Source organism: Microtus pennsylvanicus, chromosome 6 (genome assembly GCF_037038515.1).
Source record: "Microtus pennsylvanicus isolate mMicPen1 chromosome 6, mMicPen1.hap1, whole genome shotgun sequence".
Taxonomy (NCBI): Eukaryota; Metazoa; Chordata; class Mammalia; order Rodentia; family Cricetidae; genus Microtus; species Microtus pennsylvanicus.
In genome coordinates this window covers 108,874,344-108,896,417 of record NC_134584.1, presented here as the reverse complement: position 1 = coordinate 108,896,417, position 22,074 = coordinate 108,874,344, and the positions used below count along the sequence as shown (strand labels likewise).

The following is a 22,074-nucleotide window of genomic DNA, read 5'->3' as shown; positions in this document are numbered from 1 at the left end:
ATGTTTAATTACATTTATATTTATTTGTGTACGTGTGTGTGTGTGCGTGTGTGTGTGTGTGTGCTATAGCACACAAATGGAAGGTCAGCGGACAATGTATAGAAATTCGTTCTCTTCCATTTTGTGGGGCACAGGGGTCAAACTCAGGTCAACAGGCTTAGCAGCAGATGTCTTGGCACACTGAGCCATCTCACCATCCCCCAAACTTACTTCTTAAACATAGCATTTCACACACCATTAGAAAAAAGACTGTTCGGAGCCCAGTCAGCCTAGAAGTCTGTCCAATGACTTCATCATAGTCTTTAGCTGGAATCTGTTGGGGCTTTTAAATGAAAGTGTGTGTGTGTGTGCATATGTAAGCGGCTGTGACATGCGTCCTGCCCCTCCTATGTCCCTGGCACAGAATAGAGAGCAAGTAGCTTCAAATGTGATTTGATGACTTCACACCGAGCAGGAAGGACCATAGACCAGCCATCTATTTAGGGACAAGTTGTGTGTGTATCGCCTGAGCTTAGCACAAAACACATTTGGTCATATTCCTTGGGAAGACTTCTTGAGCTTTTTGAGACCCTTCTTGGTCTAATGTAGTCATCTGGTCTGAAAATGCTAGCTCAGGAGAAAACCAGCTGATACCAGATCCATCCTCTGAAAGTGGAAAGAAATATCAGTATCAGGGGATGCCAGAGGACGGGAAGGACTGGCATGCTTGAGAACCACCCCGTTTTAAAACACAACTGAAAGCCCCCCTCCCAGCCTGGTACCACATCCCACACCAACCCCCATGTCTTCACAGTGGTTCTGACAACTGAGGCCTCTTCTCACATGTGCTCAAGTGGGATGTTGGAATTCTTAGTTATAAGAGAGCTCTGACAAGTGCTTTCACGTGGCCACCTTGCTGGGCCAAGTTCAAGATGAATAAATCAAAGAAGCAGAGTGAGATGAGAGGAAAAGCCAGCCCTTGGTCACTCAAGACTCCATGCATGAAGCAACCCTCAATTTAGCTAGGAAGGGGGACACTGAAGGCAGTGATCATGAGATCGGACTGGATTTGCTGTCACCTGAGAATGGACCCCCAAAGTGATAGAACCACCTCAGGATTTCATCTAGGCAAAGAGAAAAAAAATCAGAGCCTACAAAATAAATTCGAAGCACAGTAAGAAGAGGGGGTGAGGCTTGGTTTCTGTTTATCAAGTTCATTGAATAAATAATTTGTTTTGTTTTTTTTCAAGACAATGTTTCTCTGTGTCTCCCTGGCTGTCCCGGAAATCACTTTGTAGACCAGGCTGACCTAGAACACACAGAGACTCACCTGCCCCAGCCTCCCAAGTGCTGGGATTAAAGGCTTGCACCACCACCACTCAGCATAAATAAATATTTGTAAAGTCTTAAGTGTGACCAGATTCCAAACTCCCATTTGTCCCCAGAAATATAATAAAAAAGCTGTGTAGTTTTAATAACTTCACATTAAGAGAACCCTTACTCCATGGGAGACACTGTCATAAATTTCTCATGTGAACCTGTACACGCAGTCAGTAACAGTCCTTTGACGTTCTTATTGCTATACCCATTACACACAGAGAGGACTAGGTTGTTGGCAGGGTCACAAAGCTGTAATACTGCGGGACTTGAACCGTCACCCTCTCTGTCCTCTCCCAGAGCACCTGAAAGCATGTCAGAAAACTGTCTTTGCTGGCCTTTTCCTGTTGGTCCTTCAGACCAGTGGTCCTAGAGCTAAAATGCCTGGGCACCTATCTCAAAATTCATGAGGCAGAGCCCACATCTGCAATGTAAAACTATGAGGCAGAAGTTCCGACGCAGCTCTCACCATACACACAAAGTGCTTCCCAAACTCCCCAGACCTAGGGAAGTACCTGAATCATAGGCCGCCTGGTGAAACAAGATGTCCCTCGCTGTCCAGCATGCAATTTTGCGTGTCTTTAATAAGCTGTTTGATGCATAATTCATATGTTTTGCCTTCTAGGTTCCCACCACTACTGCCAAGTTAGAAATAAAGATGGAAACAATAGAAAGGAAAATTTCTGTCAGAGACCAGCCAACAAATGAAGACCCCTCTAAGAGAAAGAAACCCACAACCGACAACGCATTTGGATTTCCTATTGCCCAGGATCAAGAGGACAGTGAAGGAGACTTCCCAAAAGATGCTGACAAGACACTGGCCCAAAGGTTTAAAGTCTACGACATCTGTCTGAAGGATGTTCAAAACATCCTCACCTACTGGGACCGCAAGCAAGGGGTCCAGATGCCTCACGCAGGCATGGAAGAGGTGCCCCATGAACCTGACGATCAGCGCCAGGCTCCTTCAGGTGGCGGCGGCGGTGGCGGTGGCGGCGGCGGCGGCGGCGGCGGCGGGCGCAGGGGCCGCAAGGATAGGGAGAGGGAGCGCTTGGAGAAGGAGAGGGCAGAGAAGGAGCGCCTGGAGAGGGAGAAGGCTGAGAGAGAGCGCCTGGAGAAGCTGCGGGCGATGGAAGAGCGGAGCGACGAGGGGGAAGGGGAAGAGGAGCATGAGGGGAAGAAGGATCTGGGAGTGCCCTTTATCAACATCCACACTCCGGACTTTGAAGGCATAAGTTGGAAGCATGCCCTGGAGAGTGAGAAGCTTCCCAAAGGAGAACAGGTACAAAGACTTCTGTAGGATAAAACAAAATGAGGCATAGGGACTGTTTCTTTGTGTTGAAAGTCAGTATCCCCTTTGATGAATCTCTGATGCTTCCTTGTATATACAACAATAATGCCTAAGGGGACCCTTCTACTCCATCTATCTGGCCTCATTAAAAGCCATTTGTACTGTTGATCTTTAATACTGACAACTCTAGTACCCAAGGAACTAGAGAGGTGTTTGGGGGTCAATCAAGAGACTTCTGTTTATCTTTGGAAAGAAAACATTTAAAGCAAAATGAACATCAAGTATGAGAATGAATGAACCAGATCTATGCTACAGTCACCTGAATGCTAAGAGCTGATCTGTTTTAATTAAACAGCCCTATGGAGGGTTAGGCCGTCTACTTTATCAACCTAGTTCCTGCCCTAATGGAGTTTATAGTTCTATAAAAGACAGACAAACTGTCACAATAAAGTGTGACAAAGGCCATGAGAAATACAGAGCATAAGCATCCCACAGCAAGAGCATCTAGGGAGGTCTGAAAAGCCCCGCGCAGCCAATTCGGAGGCTCATCCTTCCCTTGGAGTCTCTTAGAGGACTGAGGGCAGGGAAGGTTGCATGGGCCACCACCCTTGTTCATTCTGACAGGGTGTGGCATCGGCTCACAGTCTTCACAGGTAATTAACACAAACCTTTTCCTTTAGATCCTGGACCTCCTAGGCCTGGGGTCCTCCGGACCACCCATTCCAGCTCCTGCCTTGTTCTCCATCATCTCTTACCCAGTGAAGCGGCAGTCTTCGGTTGCCACTGAGATCCTGAAGCACTTTGTGTTTGTGATTCCACCAAACGATGACCTGACCCTGCTGGACGAGAAAAAAGAATTAGAAGGAGACTCTGATCTCTTCCTCAACACCATGGTAGCCAAGGTAAGGAATCTGTGACTGGTCTTGCACTTGGCAGGGTTCACAGGATGGGGAGGAAGGCCACCCCACATGGCAGCGGTCTGAATCTGGTATGAGACTTGTTTCTCTGGGCCTCCTGCCTGAGGAGCCTCCACGAACTCCCATCACCGTATGTCGTGTGTGTGTGTGTGTGTGTGTGTGTGTGTGTGTGTGTGTGTGTGTGTGTGTGTATACACATATATATATAATCTAGGTTCTACACATGCGAGAAAGCACAAGGTATTTGTTCTTCTGGTTCTGGCTTTTTCACATAATAATCTCCAATTCCATTTATTTTCCTGAAAATGACATAATTTCACTCTTTTTTATAGCTGAATAAAACTCCAGTGTGTGTGTGTGTGTGTGTGTGTGTGTTTGTGTGTGTGTGTTATTTCTTTTTCCATTCATCTGTTACTGAACACCTAGGCTGACTACCTAACTTGGCTCTTGTGAACAGTGCCACAATCAACATGGATGAGCAAGTGTATCTGTAGTATGTTAACATGGGTTCCTTTGAGTGTATTCCCAGGAGTGGAATAGCTGGATCACGTGTTCTCTAGTCTTTTCTTTGTTTGCTGAGGAGCCATTATACTGGTTTCCTTAGTTTACATTTCTGCCAGCAGTGTATAAGGAGCCTCAGTGTAGTTTTGATTTGCATTTCCCTCATACTAAGGGTCTGGGGGGTTTTGTTTGTTTTTCTTTTTCTTTTTTCAAGTGTCAATCATTTGTACTTCGTCTTTTGAGAAGTAACTTTGATTTCATGTGCCTGTTTATTGATTGACGTTTGAGGGAGGTATTTAGTTTCAGGGTTTTTCATCTATTCTAGATATTACTCCACTAGCAGATAGATAGCTGGCAGAGATTCTCTCGTGTTCTGTGAGTTTGTCTTCGCTCTACCAGTGGCCTCCTGAGCTATCCAGAAGCTTCTGGCTTCAGGTGATCCCGTTTGTTCATTCTTGAGATGACTTCCTGAGCCGTTGGAGCCCCTCTCAGCCCCCTGCCTATGCCTGTATCTCAAAGTGTTCTGCCTGTCTTTTCCTCTCTATGTTTCAAAGTTTTAAATCTTACACTAAGGTTTTTGATACATTTTGAATTGCTTTTTGATGAAAAAGATGGGTGTAGGTAGTCTCATCCTTTACACATGGGTACCCAATTTTTCTAGCACCGTCCCGTGAAGATACTGCCTCTTCTCAATAGATGTTTTAGCACTCATTATATAGTTAACAAAATGAGGTGACTTGTTTCTTGGTCGTCTATTCCCTTCTGCCAGTCCGGGTGCTTTGTTGCCGTGCTCTCTCGTGTAGCATGAGCTCGGGTGGGGCGATACCACAGCCTTGCTCTTTTCCTCGGGATTGCTTTGGAGATCCAGGGTCTTTGTGCCTCCATGTGAAACTTGGGAGGATTTTTCTGACATGAGGCTGTTGTCATCAGAATTTTGAGAGTAACTGCATTAAGTCTGTGGATGGCTCTTGGAACTGTGGCCATTTTCACAATATTAGTTCTGCCAGGCTGTGATCCCGAGAAGTCTTCCTGTATTCTAGTGTCTTCTTCAGTTTCTTTCTTCAACTGAAACTAGCTTATAATGTTGATGTGTGTGTATCACTGGGTGTGAATGTGTACATAATGCGTTGTGTGTTAGTGGTGTGAGTGTGGGTATAATGTGTGCAAGTATCAGCAGGTGTGAATGTGTATATAATGTATGTGTGTCAGTGGGTGTGAGTGTGTGTGTATAATGTGTATGTATCAGTGGGTGTGAGTGTGTGTATAATGTGTATGTATCAGTGGGTGTGAGTGTGTGTGTATAATGTGTATGTATCAGTGGGTGTGAGTGTGTGTGTATAATGTGTGTGTATCAGTGGATGTGAGTGTGGGTATAATGTGTATGTATCAGTGGGTGTGAGTGTGTGTGTATAATGTGTATGTATCAGTGGGTGTGAGTGTGTGTGTATAATGTGTATGTATCAGTGGGTGTGAGTGTGGGTATAATGTGTATGTATCAGTGGGTGTGAGTGTGTGTGTATAATGTGTATGTATCAGTGGGTGTGAGTGTGGGTATAATGTGTATGTATCAGTGGGTGTGAGTGTGTGTGTATAATGTGTATGTATCAGTGGGTGTGAGTGTGGGTATAATGTGTATGTATCAGTGGGTGTGAGTGTGGGTATAATGTGTATGTATCAGTGGGTGTGAGTGTGGGTATAATGTGTATGTATCAGTGGGTGTGAGTGTGGGTATAATGTGTATGTATCAGTGGGTGTGAGTGTGGGTATAATGTGTATGTATCAGTGGGTGTGAGTGTGGGTATAATGTGTATGTATCAGTGGGTGTGAAGGTAATGTGTGTGTGTCAGTGAATGTAGTATGGATATAGACTAGGAAGTCAGAAAGAATACAATACCACTAGAGGGGCAAATAAGGTATTGAGGAAGGGTGACATGACATGTGAAGCAGAAAAAGAGGTTATGGGGAGGGGACTAAGTGTACAGGGGCTGTCGGGGATGAGAAAGAAGAGGAGGGAGAAGAATCAGCAGAAACAGATGTCATTCGAAAAGCCATAATGAAACACAATACTGTGGATGTTAATCTTGAAAAACTGGCTCTTTTCAAAGGGTACATAGATTTATTCTAAAACTAAGGTAATTCACAGTACAAGAATACAAAGATATGGGTTAAGGAAACACACACCACCAGGGAAAAGTTAGATTATTAAAGAAATTACCATGGGAAGATTGGATATTATGCATGAAGTCACTTCTTAATCTCCTTGCCTAACAATATGTGAAAATAAACTTTAGTTGAACTAATTTTTTTAAGTTAATAAAATGAAATCATGTAAAACTAGAAGAAATTATGCATACAATTCATGAAAGATATGGCAGAAAGAAATAGATTTGAGCAATAATATGTAGATTATATGCATATTAAAATTATATCCGTGGCCTTTTACCCCAAGGGCAGAATGGTGACCCAACATTTAGCCCCTTTGTAAATGCTAGCTCAAACAAGCCACACACTGCCCAGCAGGAAACGAAACCACCTGTAGGCCCCGTCCGCCTCACGATGAGGCTCTAGTGCATGTCCAGTACCAGGTAGAAAATGAGGGGGTGGCATTGGTGGGTGTGCCTCAGCGGAGCAGAGTACCCAAGGGTGACTCTGCAAAGACAAGGTAGAGAGGGAGAGGGAGCACCATCGGAAGTGGCTACTGCGCAACCCCTCCTTCTGAAAACCGACCCTGTCAGAGAAACAGCTAAGCAATCTTCCACCTGTCATTTGAGGAGGAGCTCTAGCTGTTTTGCAATTGACAAGGAAAACTTTATTCTTAGGCCAGAAAAATAATAGCTGAAAATATAAAATTTTGATAGAATTCGAACATCATACTTGGACACACATCAGAGGAACTTGATTAAAATTTACTACAGAAATGTAGTAAAAAAAAATGCAATGTAATATTTATAATATATGACCACTTGGGAACTGTCTTAATTGCTTTTCTGTTCCTGTGAAGAGACACCATGACCAAGGCAGCTTGTAAAAGGAAGCATTGAATGGGGGGCTTTCTTGCCTTTTCAGAGGGTGAGTGCAGGACTGTCATGGCTGAGTGCATAGCCACAGGCAGGCAGGCATGGCTCTGGAGCAGTAGCTAAGTACTTACAGCTTATCTGCCAGTTAAAGACAGGGAGAGAAAGATTGGGCCTGGCATGGGCCTTTGAACTTCAAAGCCCTCCCAGTGACACACCTCCTCCAACAAGGTCACACCCCCTCCAACAAGGTCACACCTCCTAATCCTTCCCAAAACTGTTCCCCCAGCTGGGGACCAAGCTCTCAAATATATAGGGCTATGGGGCCATTCTCCTTCAGCCCACCACAGGAACACATAGCTATAAAAATGCATGCCTCAGACAGGCAGGGAAGTATGCATGTGTATTGTGTGCACTGTGCGTTACAGGAGTATCGTTCACACCCTTGGCTCTGGCTAACTCCATTGTGGCAGTACAGTCCTTGTTCTGAGGAGTCATGAGCTGAAGTACTTAGAAGCAGAGCATCAGGTTGATGGGCTCTAGAACCATTGGTGAGACAAGTCTCAGGGCATATGTGGGGGAATTTTCTAGATTAGGTTAATTGGGATGGAAAGACCGACCCTAAATGTGGGTGATGCCGTTCTGGTAAATCCTGAGCTGAAGGAAAAAGAGAAAGGCAGCTGGCCATGAGCATTGTCTCCCTGCTTCCTGGCTGAGAGGGCAGCGTGGCCAGCTCCCTGGCACTCCTGCCTCCGTGACTCCCCCGCCTTGATAGACTCAAAGTGGGAGACCAAATAACCCTCCCTTAAGTTGCCTTTGCTGGGCTTTTCATCATAGCAACACATAAAGGTTAAGATGACAAATAAATTAAAAATAAAAGAAAAAATAGAATCAAGAAGCATGAGAAATGCTTATTAAACGTGACCAATTAGATACAAGTGTTGATTTGTACTCCATCCCAAAATAGTAAGAGATTCTTTTAAATCCTTTTTAAGCCCTAAGAACAAAGAGAAGAAGAAAGGAAATGGTGGGGAGTAGAATATGCCAATAAAATATTAACCATCATGTGGCAGGTGGCCGGAGAAACTGGCCCAGGCGATGCCAAGGAAGTTGAATGCCCAGCTGGCTATGATGGGACCCTGCCAGGAGCTGAAATTTATCCCATATGCTCCATGTCAACTTCAAGATTGCTCTAGGGTTTCTACTTCCTCCTCAGGGGACAGAGTACCCAGAGAAACACTGGCCTTGTCACTAACTCACGAAGCTGGCACTACTCTTTCCTTGAGGCCAGCAGCACCTGCTGCTCACCACCCAGACTGCAGACATGCTGTAGGCACCTCTGTCTTTGCTGTGTGCCAGGGGTATTTAAGCCTTTGTGCTCCTTTTGAATTAAGGCCCAAGAGGAACCGACCTCTCCGTCTAAGGGGAGCAAGCAGAAAACGAAAGAAAAATCAGAACAAGCTCGTGAAATTCAGAAGGAAAAACGTCGGATGAACTACAGCAGAAAAGGCCTCTCCGGGGGACCGCCGGGGACTATCGCCCCAATGTCTGACGTAGACCAGAACAGCTTCGATGGGGAGCTCTCCCAGGAAAAGTTCGTCAGGTAGGCCTTGCAGCAACCAGGGAGAGGGAGGGTGCACAGCCATTACAGCACCAGAGAGGGGCGGGGCTGCCCTGCCTAAGGCCTCCCAGCCTGCCATACCTAACCCCAGTGGCACAGTCCCTGTCCCAGCCGCTTCCCCTGTCCTCCCTAGCCAGAAGCATGGTTACTTTAAAAGCCTGTGTGGTTGTTTCAGGCTGAATCACTTCCGGTGGATTGTGCCCCCCAATGGGGAGGTGACCTTGAGAGTGCATTTCTCCTCTGTTGATCTTGGCAACTATGACCAAACGTTTAATTTTGAGCTCCTTGGGACCCGCCGCCAGTACCAGCTCTACTGCCGTGGAGTCTGTACCTACCCGGACATTTGCAAAGATCCAAAGTAAGTGGATTTAATTTTTCAAAGAAAAGGTCAAAAACTATGTTTTTGAGTCCCCTCATCCCAAAGCACCTTGAGCAAGGTACATATTAATAATACATGGGGACCAGCGAGAATGCTCAATGTAAAATATGCTTGCTGCCCAGCATGCGTGCATACACACACACACATATGCACACTAAATATAACAATAATAATAACAACAACAATACCGTTGAACTGAGAACGCATCCCAGACCCTCTTGTACCAGGCTTCAGCGCATCAGACCTTGAAACAAGAGCACCAGAGATGACATCATACTACAGGGTACCCCCACTGAGACAAAATAAGCACTATATTAAGAGAGAAAAAATGTCTTCTGGCAAGTGAGTCTGCATATTAGCTATTAAGCTGATTAAAACCACTTTGACTTTTACTCTAAGATTTGTCCTCCAGTGAAATGAACATAAGCGTGAAGCTCAGTGGGTGGCTTTTCTCTGACCTGCTCAACATCACTGTGCAGTATAGGTCTCAAATACAGGCACCTGGGTGAGCAAACTAGCAAGGTGACTCCCAGCCGAAGGAGGGACCTTCTGTAGCTTGTCCCTTTCCATAATGCTCACCAAGGACCCGTTTTACCAAGGAACTCAGAAGCTGATTGATATCCACTGGATGAACTATTGAATAGGTTTCCATTATGATTATTGTGGAATTTCCATATCTGGTCGTTAGGAGTAGACTATCCAGCCCGGCTCTAGGAGGCTTTGTCTCAAACTCCAACCATATCATCCCCTCTTAGAAAGCAGGAGTTAAGCTTCCCCAGAGATGCTCGGGTTAACTGTCTTCAAACCCCTGGACCCTTCGTAGCACACATCAGGTGGCAGCACTGAACTTCCGTTTGTATGTGGTCATTTTGCCTCTTCCTTCTCTGTGTTCAGGGTTGTGTTCCCTCAGAGGAAGAAAGACATGAAGTTAAATGAAGTAATCTTTAAGAAGTATATAACGAGTATGGAGAAATTTTACTTTGGGCCACTGCTTTGTGGAAAGTCAAGAGACAAGTAAGTGTTAGGTTATTTCAAAGTCAATTTCAGACTTCTGGGTTGGGTTCACAAACACTGCGATTACAGTTCTTATGTAAGCATGGCTTTTATTGACACTGCCCCCATTTCATCCTGAACTCCTAATCAGGAGAATTGGATTCTTGTGTCCCTAAGCAACACTGTCACCCCATTCTTAAAGATAAGAAGACCGAGGCTTAGGGAAATCACGTCACAGTACAGTATTCTCCGAGGCAAGTGAACAACTCCAGATGTCATGACCTTCGCCACCTGCCACTGCCTCCGCACAGTCATAGACTCCTCCTACACATAAATCCTTACTCAGTCACCACAGCCTCATCCATTGCCATTCACTTCCAGGTATAAGTCATCCTTGTTCCCCGGCAACATGGAGTCCCTGACAATCCTGAACAATTCTCCGATGGTGGTGGAGGCATACTTCTGCTTTCAGAATGATGTGAAAGCGAACACCTACTTTCTAGAGCCTGTCAACATGACTCTGAAACCCAATGAAAAGCAGGTACCATCCAAGGGGGAAGTCCATAGGCTGAGGCTTTCTTGGGAAAGTCAAGACCTGACATCCTCAGTGTAAATGGACTTTGTTTCAATTCTTTCCACAGATATTAAATGTGTGGGCCTACCCTACGGCAATTGGTATCTTCGAAGACAGCATTGTCTGCTGCATCAAGGAGAACCCAGAGCCAGCCATCTTTAAGTTAAACTGCCAAGGAATTCGCCCAGAAATTGAGGTGGAGCCCAGGCAATTACATTTTGAACGGCTTTTGCTTCACAGGTAAGAGTTCTGGGTGACTCGGGGAGAGGAAGGAAACCTCAAGAACATTTAGCTCTAGGGTAACCAACTCATCTTGAGTTACTCTGGACTTTTTGGGTTTGTTTGTGTGTATGTCACTAGGAATTGAACTCCAGCTCAGCCTTGTATGTGCCAGACAAATGACTCTGGCCTTGAGCTCCTTCACACATGCCCCCAGCCCATACTTGATCTTTTAATTAAAGCAAGAAAAGAAAAATCAAACATTCGCTCTTTTTCCATATATTTGAATTTTTCATATGCTTCCTTTTTGTGGCTCTGAATTTCTGTCTGATGTCGTTTTCCTTCACAATTCCTTCAGAAGTATGTTCCAGGCAGAAATGGCAGCTGCCACCAAAGTAATAGTAATGCCCCACTGCTCAAGGCTGGGTCACCAAATCAGACTTCCCCAGATGAGCAGCATCTATCTGGACTAGTATACTGGATAGTCTTTGTCAACCTGGTACAAGCTAGGGCCATTTGGAAAGAGGGAACCTCAGTTGAGAAAATGCCCACATTTCACCAACCTATAGACAAGTCTGTGGGGCACTTTCTTGATTGATGATTGATGGGGGAGGTCCTAACCCACTGTGGGCAGTGCCACCTGGGCAGATGGTCTTGGATTCTGAAAAAAAAAAGTCTGAGCAATGCATGAGAAACAAACCAGTAAACCACATTCCTCTGTGGTCTTGGCTTCAGTTCTTTCCTCCAGGTGCCTGCCCTGACTAATCTCAAAGATAGATGATAACCTAGGAGAGGTACAAGATGAAACAACTCCTGCCCTTTCTAGGTTGCTTTTGGTCACAGTGTTCATCACAGAAAGATAAAGCAAACTAGAACAGCCAATTATTTCAAAGATGAAAGCAACAAAACACAGAGAAAGAAAGATGACTGGGGCGTCTTTCGTGATTCCTCATTTCCTGACCACAGCAGTCTTACACTTTCTGGCCCATATTAATAACTCAGGCCCAGGTGGGAAGTAGTGACACAGGCCTTTAACCCCAGTTCTCAGAAGGCAGAGGCAGACAGATCTCTGAGCCCAGAGAGAGTTCGAGGACAGTCGGGGCTACACAGAGAAACCCTCTCTTGGATAAAAACAAAAACAAAAACAAATCCACCTCAAACTCTAAGAAAGTGTTTTTGATAACTTCAGTCAGCAGGAAAAAAAATGGTTTGGAAGCATATATAATTTCACATGGCAAGTGCTCGCCTACCTCCAGGGAATCCATTGCCATATATTCAGAGTCTGTGTTTATTTATATAAATGCTCCTAACATTCCAAACACAAGGGCCGTTTTCTTAGGAATATCATTAGTCTGTTTATCACCAGATCTGACTGACGTCAGGTTTACAAGATTAGACCAAGTCACCTGCCCTTATTTGTTCCTCAGAATCATCTCCCAGAATTGGTAGAAAAGTGGATCACAAGACAGATCCAGGATCCTTAACTCATTCCTCATAGTAGCAAGACTAAAACACACTAAAAGAAATGATACAGTGTATTGGAGAATTGTTTTGATTAAATCAAAACATTCAAAATCAACACAATAATGTACAGGATCCAGACTCCCTGTATATTTCCCATCTTTTTTTTTTTTGATGATTTCTCTTTATTCTCTCATGCTGAATTTCAATCCCCTTTGTTCTTCACAGCTATAAATACCCCAAAGAATCTTACAGGCAACATAGGAGTTACATTTGAAGGTCAAAACAACTTTGAGATATCATCTTACACCTGTCAGAATGGCTAAAATCAAAAACACCAATGATAGCCTTTGCTGGAGAGGTTGTGGAGGAAGGGGTACCCTCATCCATTGCTGGGGGGAATGCAAACTTGTGCAACCACTTTGGAAATCAGTGTGGCGGTTTCTCAGGAAATTCGAGATCAACCTACCCCAGGACCCAGCAATACCACTCTTGGGAATATACCCAAGAGATGCCCTATCATATTACAAAAGCATTTGTTCAACTATGTTCATAGCAGCATTATTTGTAATAGCCAGAACCTGGAAACAACCTAGATGTCCTTCAATGGAAGAATGGATGAAGAAAGTATGGAATATATACACATTAGAGTACTACTCAGCGGTAAAAAAACAATGACATCTTGAATTTTGCATGCAAATGGATGGAAATATATTTCCCATCTTTACATGGCTTTTTTTCTTTTATTTTTATTATCTCTTTAAAGATTTTGTTTTACTTTTTTTTTTTTTGGATTTTTCGAGACAGGGTTTCTCCGTAGCTTTTGGTTCCTGTCCTGGAACTAGCTCTTGTAGACCAGGCTGGCCTCCAACTCACAGAGATCTGCCTGTCTCTGCCTCCCGAGTGCTGGAATTAAAGGCTTGTTTTACTTTTTTAAGCTATATATTTACTTCTATAACTGTCTGTGCCCATTTGTCTTCTTTTTTTAAGCCTATGTACATTGTAAAACACACTGGGACCTATTTAGAGTTTTTTATCTGGACCTCTTTTACTGCCTGCCTTTTTTGTCTGTATGAACAAAGCCTCAATCTGCCACACAGCACAGTGCACAGCTTGGAGACACATCTGTGTCTCACCATGGCCCACATGAGAGACACAACTAGGAAGCTGGTTTTGGCTCTGCTTATGTGTTCTAGAACCTTCATTTATTTTTTAAGTTCCTCAGACCCTATGGAAATTTGGTACACCATTTGCAAACAGATGCTTTTTCTGTCCCTCCCAGTCCTGAGGCCCTTTTAAAATAATCACTCAGAAGCTTAATATTAATTACAAACTGTTTGGCCTAATAGCTCAGGCTTATTCTTAATTAGTTCTTGCAACTAAATTATATTCTGCCAAAGCAGCTTATTTATTAATCAATGTTAATAAAACGTATTCACAGCATGCAGAGAGACATCCCACATCAAGTAATCCCTCCCCATGCTCCTTCCTCTCATATATGAATGCTTGCTTTAACTATTTAGGTATGTGTTTAATTGGAGAACCCATTAAAATCAGGAAACTAGTAAGGGGTCAGAGGGAAAGCTTCAAGGTTACTTTGAATAAATATTTGTCAGTCTTGTTAATCTTTTCAATTATGTCACCAAACTAATCTGTGGCATTAGATCTAGCAATATGACTTTTGTGAAGTTGGGTGTGCCTATGTTTGGTGCATATATGTTCAGAATTGTAATATCCCCTTGGTGGATTTTACCTTCAATGAGTATGAAGTGATATTCCTGTCTTTGGTTTGAAGAGTATTTTGTCAGATATCAGACTAGTTATGCCTACTTGTTTCCTAGTTCCATTTTCTTGGAATACATTTTCCCATTCTTTTTTTTTAATATTTATTTATTTATTATGTATACAATATTCTGTCTGTGTATATGCCTGAAGGCCAGAAGAGGGCACCAGACCTCATTACAGATGGTTGTGAGCCACCATGTGGTTGCTGGGAATTGAACTCAGGACCTTTGGAAGAGCAGGCAATGCTCTTAACCACTGAGCCATCTCTCTCCAGCCCCATTTTCCCATTCTTTAACCCTAAGGTGGTATCTATTTTTGATTTTGAGTTGTGTTTCTTGGAAGTAGCAAAAGATGGATACTGCTTTCAAATATAATCTGCTAGTCTGTATCTTTTTATTGAGAAATTAAGACCCCTAATATTAAGAGTTATTATTTAACCATGTGTATTAATTTCTGGGTTTTTAAAATTTTGTTTCCTTAGAATTCTTTTGATTAGCTAGTTTGGCGTTGCTTATTTATTCCATGTGATGTCTTGAGTGTGCTCATCCTTCTCTTCAGACTAAAATCTTCCTTCCAGTATCCTCTGTAGAGTTGTTTGAGTGCCTACCAACTATAAAATGAATATTGATTTCAAGCGCACATAAAACATACAGTGCAAAGCCATGAAACAAGGCTCATTAGATTTCAACTTAATGAAATTGTCTTCAGTATATTTCCTAACCTTGGCATAATTAAATTGTAGACAGATTTCTTATTGTTGAAGAAAAGGAGATTTAAATGGCTCGACAGATAAAGGCACTTACCACCAATCCTAACAATCTGAGTTTGAACCCAAGGTCCCACAGAGTAGAAAGAACAGATTCCCATAAGTTGTCCTCTGACCACCACAAGTGCACAATTGCATGTATGCATGCACACACACACACACACACACCTTTTTAAGTGTATCTTATTGTTAAATTGGAATTAGAGATCTCAATATAGACTCCTGGTTTTAATATACAGATATGCATAGAAACATACACATATTTTCTAGCTCTGTCACCAAGAAGGCCTGAAAACAGGCTTACACCAGTAGCAATGAGGACCCCATCATCCAGATCTTAGTATCTAAACATTATTCTCCAGGCAATGGCGAGGATCCTTGGTGAAAGGACTTTTCTGGTACTGATGCAGGTAAAGTAGAGGAAGGAAGCTCCAGGAGAGCTGGGAACTTTCTGTTGTGCCACGAAGAACTTAGATTATGAACACGTAACAGGAAGAACCAACTCAAAGGGCCTCCTACCATCTAAATCTGAGACAATTTGAAAGTCAAAATAAAACAATGCTATAATTATAATATAATGACCTACAGCAATGCTTCTCAACTTTCTTAATGTGGTGATCCTTTAATACAGTTCTTCATATTGTGGTGACCCCAACCATAAAATTATTTTCATTCCTACTTCATAATTAATTTTGCTACTGTTATGGATTGTAATGTAAATAAATATCTGTATTTTCTGGTGCCCTTAGATGAGTGACCCTGTGAAAGGATTGTTTGACCCCAAAAGGGGTCACAACCCATGGGTTAAAGCCACTTATCTATGATATATTGAATGAGAACCCATAATTCTATTAGCATAAGTATAGGAATAAACACATGAGAGAATGAAGTTCTGTTCCTGACAGCAGAATGCCAACTAAGTATAGAAAGATTGATGGTATTAGAAAGAGACTGATGGGTACTAACACTAGCCTGTGACTGTTTGCTTCAGAATAGTGCATCTATCCAGGTGTGCTGAAACAGCCTGGAGTCCTGGTGATTAATAGGTGGGGGCAAAGGGATCAGGAGTCCAAGGTCGTCCTCTAACTAAATAGTGGATTCAAGGGTAGCCTAGGAAAATATAAAACCCTGTATCAATAAAATGAAATAAACAGGACATATTCTCAAAGTATCTCCCTGGAAAGTACTTAATTAATTAAAAAGGGGGGGGGGATTGCATCCACAGTGTAGTGATCAGGTGAGCCTTACCTAAACAAGGCATCAAACACAGCATCACTAGGATCATAAAAAGTAGCACTAAAGGGATCTCCTGCCCCAGTCCACTGAAATGGACACAGCTTGCAACTTAGGTCTTTTCCCGCCAAAAGATGTAAGCATAGGAAAAGCATCAGACCACCCGATGTAAGCAAGAGTCAACAGATTAACTGGCCTGGGCTCTTCAAAACATCAAAGCCAAGAAAACTAAAGAAAGGTAAGAAACATTAAAGAAGCCTGACAATTATATAAAATACATGATTATAGGTTGATTCCTTGACTGGGAAAAATAAAAAGGGGTTGGAATAGCAATAGAAAAAACATAAAAGTTGAACTTGAACTATGATAGTGAAAACCCTTGATTTATTAAATTTATTCATTCTTAGAAAATGTGTACCCAGTGATTTGAAGATTACCTGCAGTTTCATTTCAAATGGTTCTGAAAAATGATAGAGAAGAGAGAATATGTGGCTACAAGGAAGGCGAGATCAACTGGATGAAGAGGGATTCTTGTGATTTTTCTTTAAGTTTTAAATGGTGTTAATCTGAGATCATTTGAAATAGCTTTTTCATGAAAAAATTAAAATCATGTAAATCTACCCATCCCTCATGATCTAAGCAGCTTAAATTTTTAAAAAAGACAAGACGAGTTAAAGAAGATTTACACAATCACCCTCAAAAGTGAAACTGTTGGGGTCAAGAGTGGTGGTACACACCTGTAACCCCAGCAAAAGAGGCAGAGGCAAGAGGATCTCTGTGAGTTCAAGACCAGCCTGGTGTACATAGTGAGTCCCAGCCAGGGCTGGCTGCATAATGAGACCCAGTCTCAAAAATCTAAAATAAAAGTTATTGATTCTTCTCCCTATTATATAATTTTAGTGGAGAAAAACAGAGAGAGATAAATTGACATTTGAAAAATTATTTGAACTTGATCAAATCTCTTTTGGTTTCTGCAGAAAAGAATCCAGGACAGTAGTTTTCCGCAATGTCACACCCCTATCTGTGGCCTGGCGGATCTCCAGCCTGGAGCACCTTGGCGACGATTTCACTGTGTCTGTGCTGCAGGCCAGCATCCCACCCAAGGGAGAGTTTGGGCTGCAGGTGCACTTCCAGCCCACCAAACCTGTCAACATTAAGAAGGTCATTCGGGTTGAGGTGAGAAGTGGCATCTCCACAGACTTGAATATCAAATATGCATGCATGGGCATGTGTGTACACACGCGCGCACCACAAACACACACTCACACACTCACACACACACACACACACACACAAGTTCTTATTAAATACTCCCACTAACCTCAGTCTATGGTATCTTGCTCTGCACATAGCAAGCTCAATAAAGGCAGTATCACTCAGAACTGATTTCTTACTTCCAAAAACAGAATACTCAACAGAATGTGAAATGAATGAATGAATGATGCTACGCTATCTAAGTAAACATTACTTTCCTTACTTCATAGCCCAAACCTGGTCATCCATCCTGTCTGCTTTCGTTACCTTCACCTTCACCTGTTGCTCCCCGCTGGTACCTGACAGCCATCTTAATGCCCTACTCGTGCTGGTGGGGTTCATTTCAATCCAGTCCTCCCAACAATCCTCACCTGTTCTGTCTCCGAGGGTATCTCCTTCCCACCACCATCTTGGTCTGCACTGCTGATGCCACCCTCAGTCAGGCCACCTGGACCTGGGCCTTTCCTGTATTCCCACAAGTGTCCACAGGGATCTTTGCAAGCAGATGGGCTTGTTCACACTTCTTGGGGCATTGTGCTCTCCTCTCTCAGCAGCGAGGATCATGCCTTGGTCTCTGCTGCATCTCGCTCCACCCTCACCTTTAATCATCGACCCCCAGCATGTGGTATAAGCTCTTTCCTGCTTGAAGCCCCTGACACCGCTACACCCCTGCTGGGGATTTTTCTCTAGGCCTTGTGGGGCGTTGGTACCTGCTTGAAGATCTGGAGACATCGCTGCCTCAAGTGGGCTTAACTTATGTCCCATTGAGGGAATCAGCTGTGTGTGTAACCATTCAGTGCCTTCCATCCTTCAGAGCCCCACTCTTTCTCATGTCAATCCGCTTGCTGACTTTGGTATGTGAGCTCCGTCATGCAGGATATCCCCTGATTTGTGCATCGTCTTGTTTAGTCTCCTAAGACCACTGTGACAAACCACCACAAACTAGATGACTCAAAACAACAGACCCTCCTCCTCCCAGTTCTGAAGACTAACCAGCAGGACTACATTCCCTCTGAGGGCTCCAGGGGAGAACCCTCGCTTGTCCCTTCTGGTTTCAGGGGCCTACGAGTGTATGCCTTGGCTTGTGCCTGTGTCCCTCCAGCCTTTGTCTCCATCATCAAAGGACATCCTCCTGTCTGTCTCCTATATTCTTAGAGGGACACAGGAAGTCCACTGTACTCATGAGTTCTCCTCCCACAGATACAACCATATTGGCAAATGTGTGTCAAAAGAAAAGATAGAAATTCTGAATTGATACTTGAGTTGGCCGCTGAAGAGATGTTTGGTGGTTAGGAACACATGCTGCTCTTACAGAAAAACTGAGTTCTGTCCCCAGCACTCATTTTGGGTGGTTCACAATAGCCTGTAACTCCCACTCCAGAGTCCAACACCCTCTTTTGGTCTCGGTGAACATCTGTACCCACATGAGCATACCCACACACATACACATAGCTTTAAAAATAAACTTTTTAATCTTAAATTTAGTGACAATTACAAATCTCTCCTTGCACCCAAAGCACATAGAATGCAAACTGGTGGATTTGCTTTTCAACTGGAGTGTTCAGCAAGATGGCAGAGTGTTGGATCACCCCAGAAGCTCTTGCCCTGACTAAGAGGCCCTTTACCACCTCCTGGTTAGTGTCCAAGGTCGACAGTCAACTAGATAGAATTAGATTGCTCTGCCATTTGGCACCAGCTCAGTGGCTTTTAGGGGCAGGGAGGACGGATCCCCAACAGTGACAAGAACAGAATCAGTGAGCTACTAAAGGCCACAGATCTGAAGGTGGCCATGATCACACAGCTAAAACACTGTGAATTTCCAAAACGGAAACATTAAATATGTGTTCTGCATGAAGAATCTAGTCACTTTTCTACAGATTGAGTCACAAAGAACAGAAGAGATGCATTTTTTTTAAGTGAGCAGAGAAAGATGACTTAAAATGTAAGGTTAGAAAATCTGACTTTGAGGTTCTCAGAACTTAGATTTCCTACCATGTCTGCTGCCGAGTTCCTTCTACATGCTACGTGTTTCAGACTCCAGACAATTTGTGGGTCTCAGGTTTCACTGAAGAATTCTTTTTCCCTCACAGGTTTTGGATGCAGACAATCTTGTCGGTGTTGTTCAGATCGAAAACATCTTAATCTTTGCAGAATCCTATGATATTGCTTTGGACATCACCTTCCCCAAAGGTTTGCTGAGCCCTTAAAAGGGGGCGGTTTATACATTGCCTCTGTCTGTGTAGAGAGTCCCAGGTGGAGAGACCCCAGTGTGTTGTTAGTAGGGTGGTGGGGTTGATGGGGGAGGGAACAATTATCTAATAGTCGTGTAAGCCTAAAATGATGTTGGCAACCTCACTGCAAATGACAGTATCCTTGGTGGAGGATAGCGAGGGACTGTTGTCGGTATCAAACCTTCAGGGCTCTTCTCTGAGAAGCTGACAGTAAAAGCTTCTCCTCCTGCCTGCATTTTTTTATTCTGTCACTACCGTAGCAAATTGCCACAGACCTCCTGACCTAAAACAATCTACACTAATTACTAATGAAACCAAGGCAGGAGGTTCTTGAGTTCAAGGCCAGCCTAGGTTATCTAATGAGAAACAATGTCTCAAAGAAGAAAAGAAAAGGAAAAAACCCGCAGTGTATTATAGTCTTGAGGTAAGTTAAAAGCAGGTCTCACTGGGTCTCACTAGGTGAATATCAAGGTGATGACTGATACAGCTTTGCAGCCTCGAGAGGCTGCTCACATCCCTTGGTTTATGTCCCCTTTCTGAATCTAGAAAGCCAGCAGTATCCGACCAGGCCCTTCTTTCTCATGCTGCCATCTCCCTGGTTCTTTCACTTCTGCTGTCCCCCTCTACTTTTACAGGGATTCTCGTGGTTACACTGGGCCATCGGGATAATCCCTGTCAGTCTCCACATTTAATGGCAGCCAATCACCAGCCTCAAGTCCACCTGCTGCATCAAGTCCCCTTCATTGTGTATTCACAGGTCCCAGGGATTAGAATGGGTGTCCAGTGACATGCTGCCTGAATGCTTTCCTAGTGCCTGGGTTGTGTATCTCCCCTGAGCATCTGATTCTCCATGACACCCCCTCTCGCTGATGGGTCTCTTCCTCAGCAAGATTATTAGAGCTCCATGTTAGTCAGGTGCCATTGTCTTAACCAACAGAGATCTTTACTGTCCATAACTCCAGGCACAGGGGTTCCAATGCCCTTTTCTGGCCTCTGATGGGTCCACCTGTATCTAGTGCTCAGGTACATGTGAAATAAAGTTAAGAACACACACTACACTGGGCATTATGGTACACATCTTTAATCCCAGTACTCAAGAGGCAAAGGCAGGAAGATCTCTGTGAGTTCGAGGCCAGCCTGGTCTACAAAATTAGAGTTCCAGGACACTCGGAGCTACAGAGAGAAACCCTGTCAAAATAAGAATAGTAACAATAACAACAACAACAATAATAATAAAAATAACATACACTGCTCTTCCAAAGGACCCAAGCTTGATTCCCAGCACCACATCAGGCAGCCTACAACTGTCTGTCGTTTCAGCTCCAGAAAGACCCCACCCACATCTCTGGTCTCTGCACTCACTTACATATACCCACACACAGATACACATACATTCACATATTAAAAATAATAATAATAGGTAAATAAAGTTTCAAGATAATTTAGCTAATGAAAGTCAGGAAAGGCCAGTGGCTCCTCGGGACGGAATCTCTAGGGAGGTGTATGGATGCACTAAGAGGTTTTTATTTATCTGCCAAGACTTAGTGTTACAAAGGCTGTTCCCAGCCACAGAATTTTCAGAAAAGAAGGTCTCCTCTAAAGTCTTCACCGTGGAATGATTGTCCATGTAAACTTGAGAAGGAAACCCCTGCTCTGGCTCCCTTGCCCACTCACCCCTACCTCATGTCCTGGCCTCTGTAGGAGCTGAAGGAGGTCTGGATTTTGGGACTCTGAAGGTCATGGAGGAAGTCAAGCAGCCCCTTCAACTGAAGAACCGTGGGAAATACGAGATCGTATACAGGTAACCTGAATCCCGTGGAGCATGTGCAACCGTCCACATCCACTCTTGACAAAAAGAGTATGTCTGGGAACTTTTTAAATAAAGAAATCAGAAGTGGTGCTGGAAAGATGGCTCAGTGGTTAAGAGCGTTGGCTGCTCTTCGAGAGGACCCGATTCAATTCCCAGCAACAACATGGCAGCTCACAACTGTCTGTAACTCTAAATGCAGGGAATCTGATATCCTCCCAGAAACGTACATGCAAGCAAAAAAAAAAAAATCAATGCACATAAAAATAGATAAGTCTTTTTAAAAAGGAAGGAAGGAGAAAGGAAGGGAGGGAGGGAGGGAGGGAGGGAGGGAGGGAGGGAGGGAGGGAGGAAGGAAGGAAGGAAGGAAGGAAGGAAGGAAGGAAGGAAGGAAGGAAGGGAAAGAAATAGAAGCCAGAAGCTGGCTCAGTGAGTAAAGTGCCTGCCCTGGTGTGAGGACCTGAGTTCCCTGTACCCACTTTAAAAATCCAGGCATCTGTAGGCCTAGCATAGGAGGGAACTCTCCAGCCACCCAGTCTAGCTAACTTGGTGAGTGGTGAGTTCACTAGGAAACCCTGTCTTATAAGGTGGAGAGCAATCAAGGAACACATCTAATATTGCCTTCTAGCCTCCACACATACATGCCTATCTGCATGCACACATCCAAATATGCAT

General features: G+C 43.7%; 1 protein-coding gene across 1 annotated transcript in view; it reads left to right on the top strand.

Annotated features, from left to right (window-relative positions):
* Nucleotides 1-22,074, top strand: part of Hydin (HYDIN axonemal central pair apparatus protein) — a 294,282-nt gene that overhangs the window by 213,108 nt on the left and 59,100 nt on the right. Inside the window, exons 45-54 of the mRNA XM_075977335.1 lie at nucleotides 1,982-2,635; nucleotides 3,325-3,546; nucleotides 8,471-8,679; nucleotides 8,873-9,055; nucleotides 9,971-10,090; nucleotides 10,451-10,610; nucleotides 10,711-10,883; nucleotides 17,085-17,283; nucleotides 19,452-19,551; nucleotides 21,294-21,393. Of these exons, the coding sequence (XP_075833450.1) occupies nucleotides 1,982-2,635; nucleotides 3,325-3,546; nucleotides 8,471-8,679; nucleotides 8,873-9,055; nucleotides 9,971-10,090; nucleotides 10,451-10,610; nucleotides 10,711-10,883; nucleotides 17,085-17,283; nucleotides 19,452-19,551; nucleotides 21,294-21,393 (2,120 nt within the window). The remainder of the gene's footprint in view (nucleotides 1-1,981; nucleotides 2,636-3,324; nucleotides 3,547-8,470; nucleotides 8,680-8,872; nucleotides 9,056-9,970; nucleotides 10,091-10,450; nucleotides 10,611-10,710; nucleotides 10,884-17,084; nucleotides 17,284-19,451; nucleotides 19,552-21,293; nucleotides 21,394-22,074) is intronic.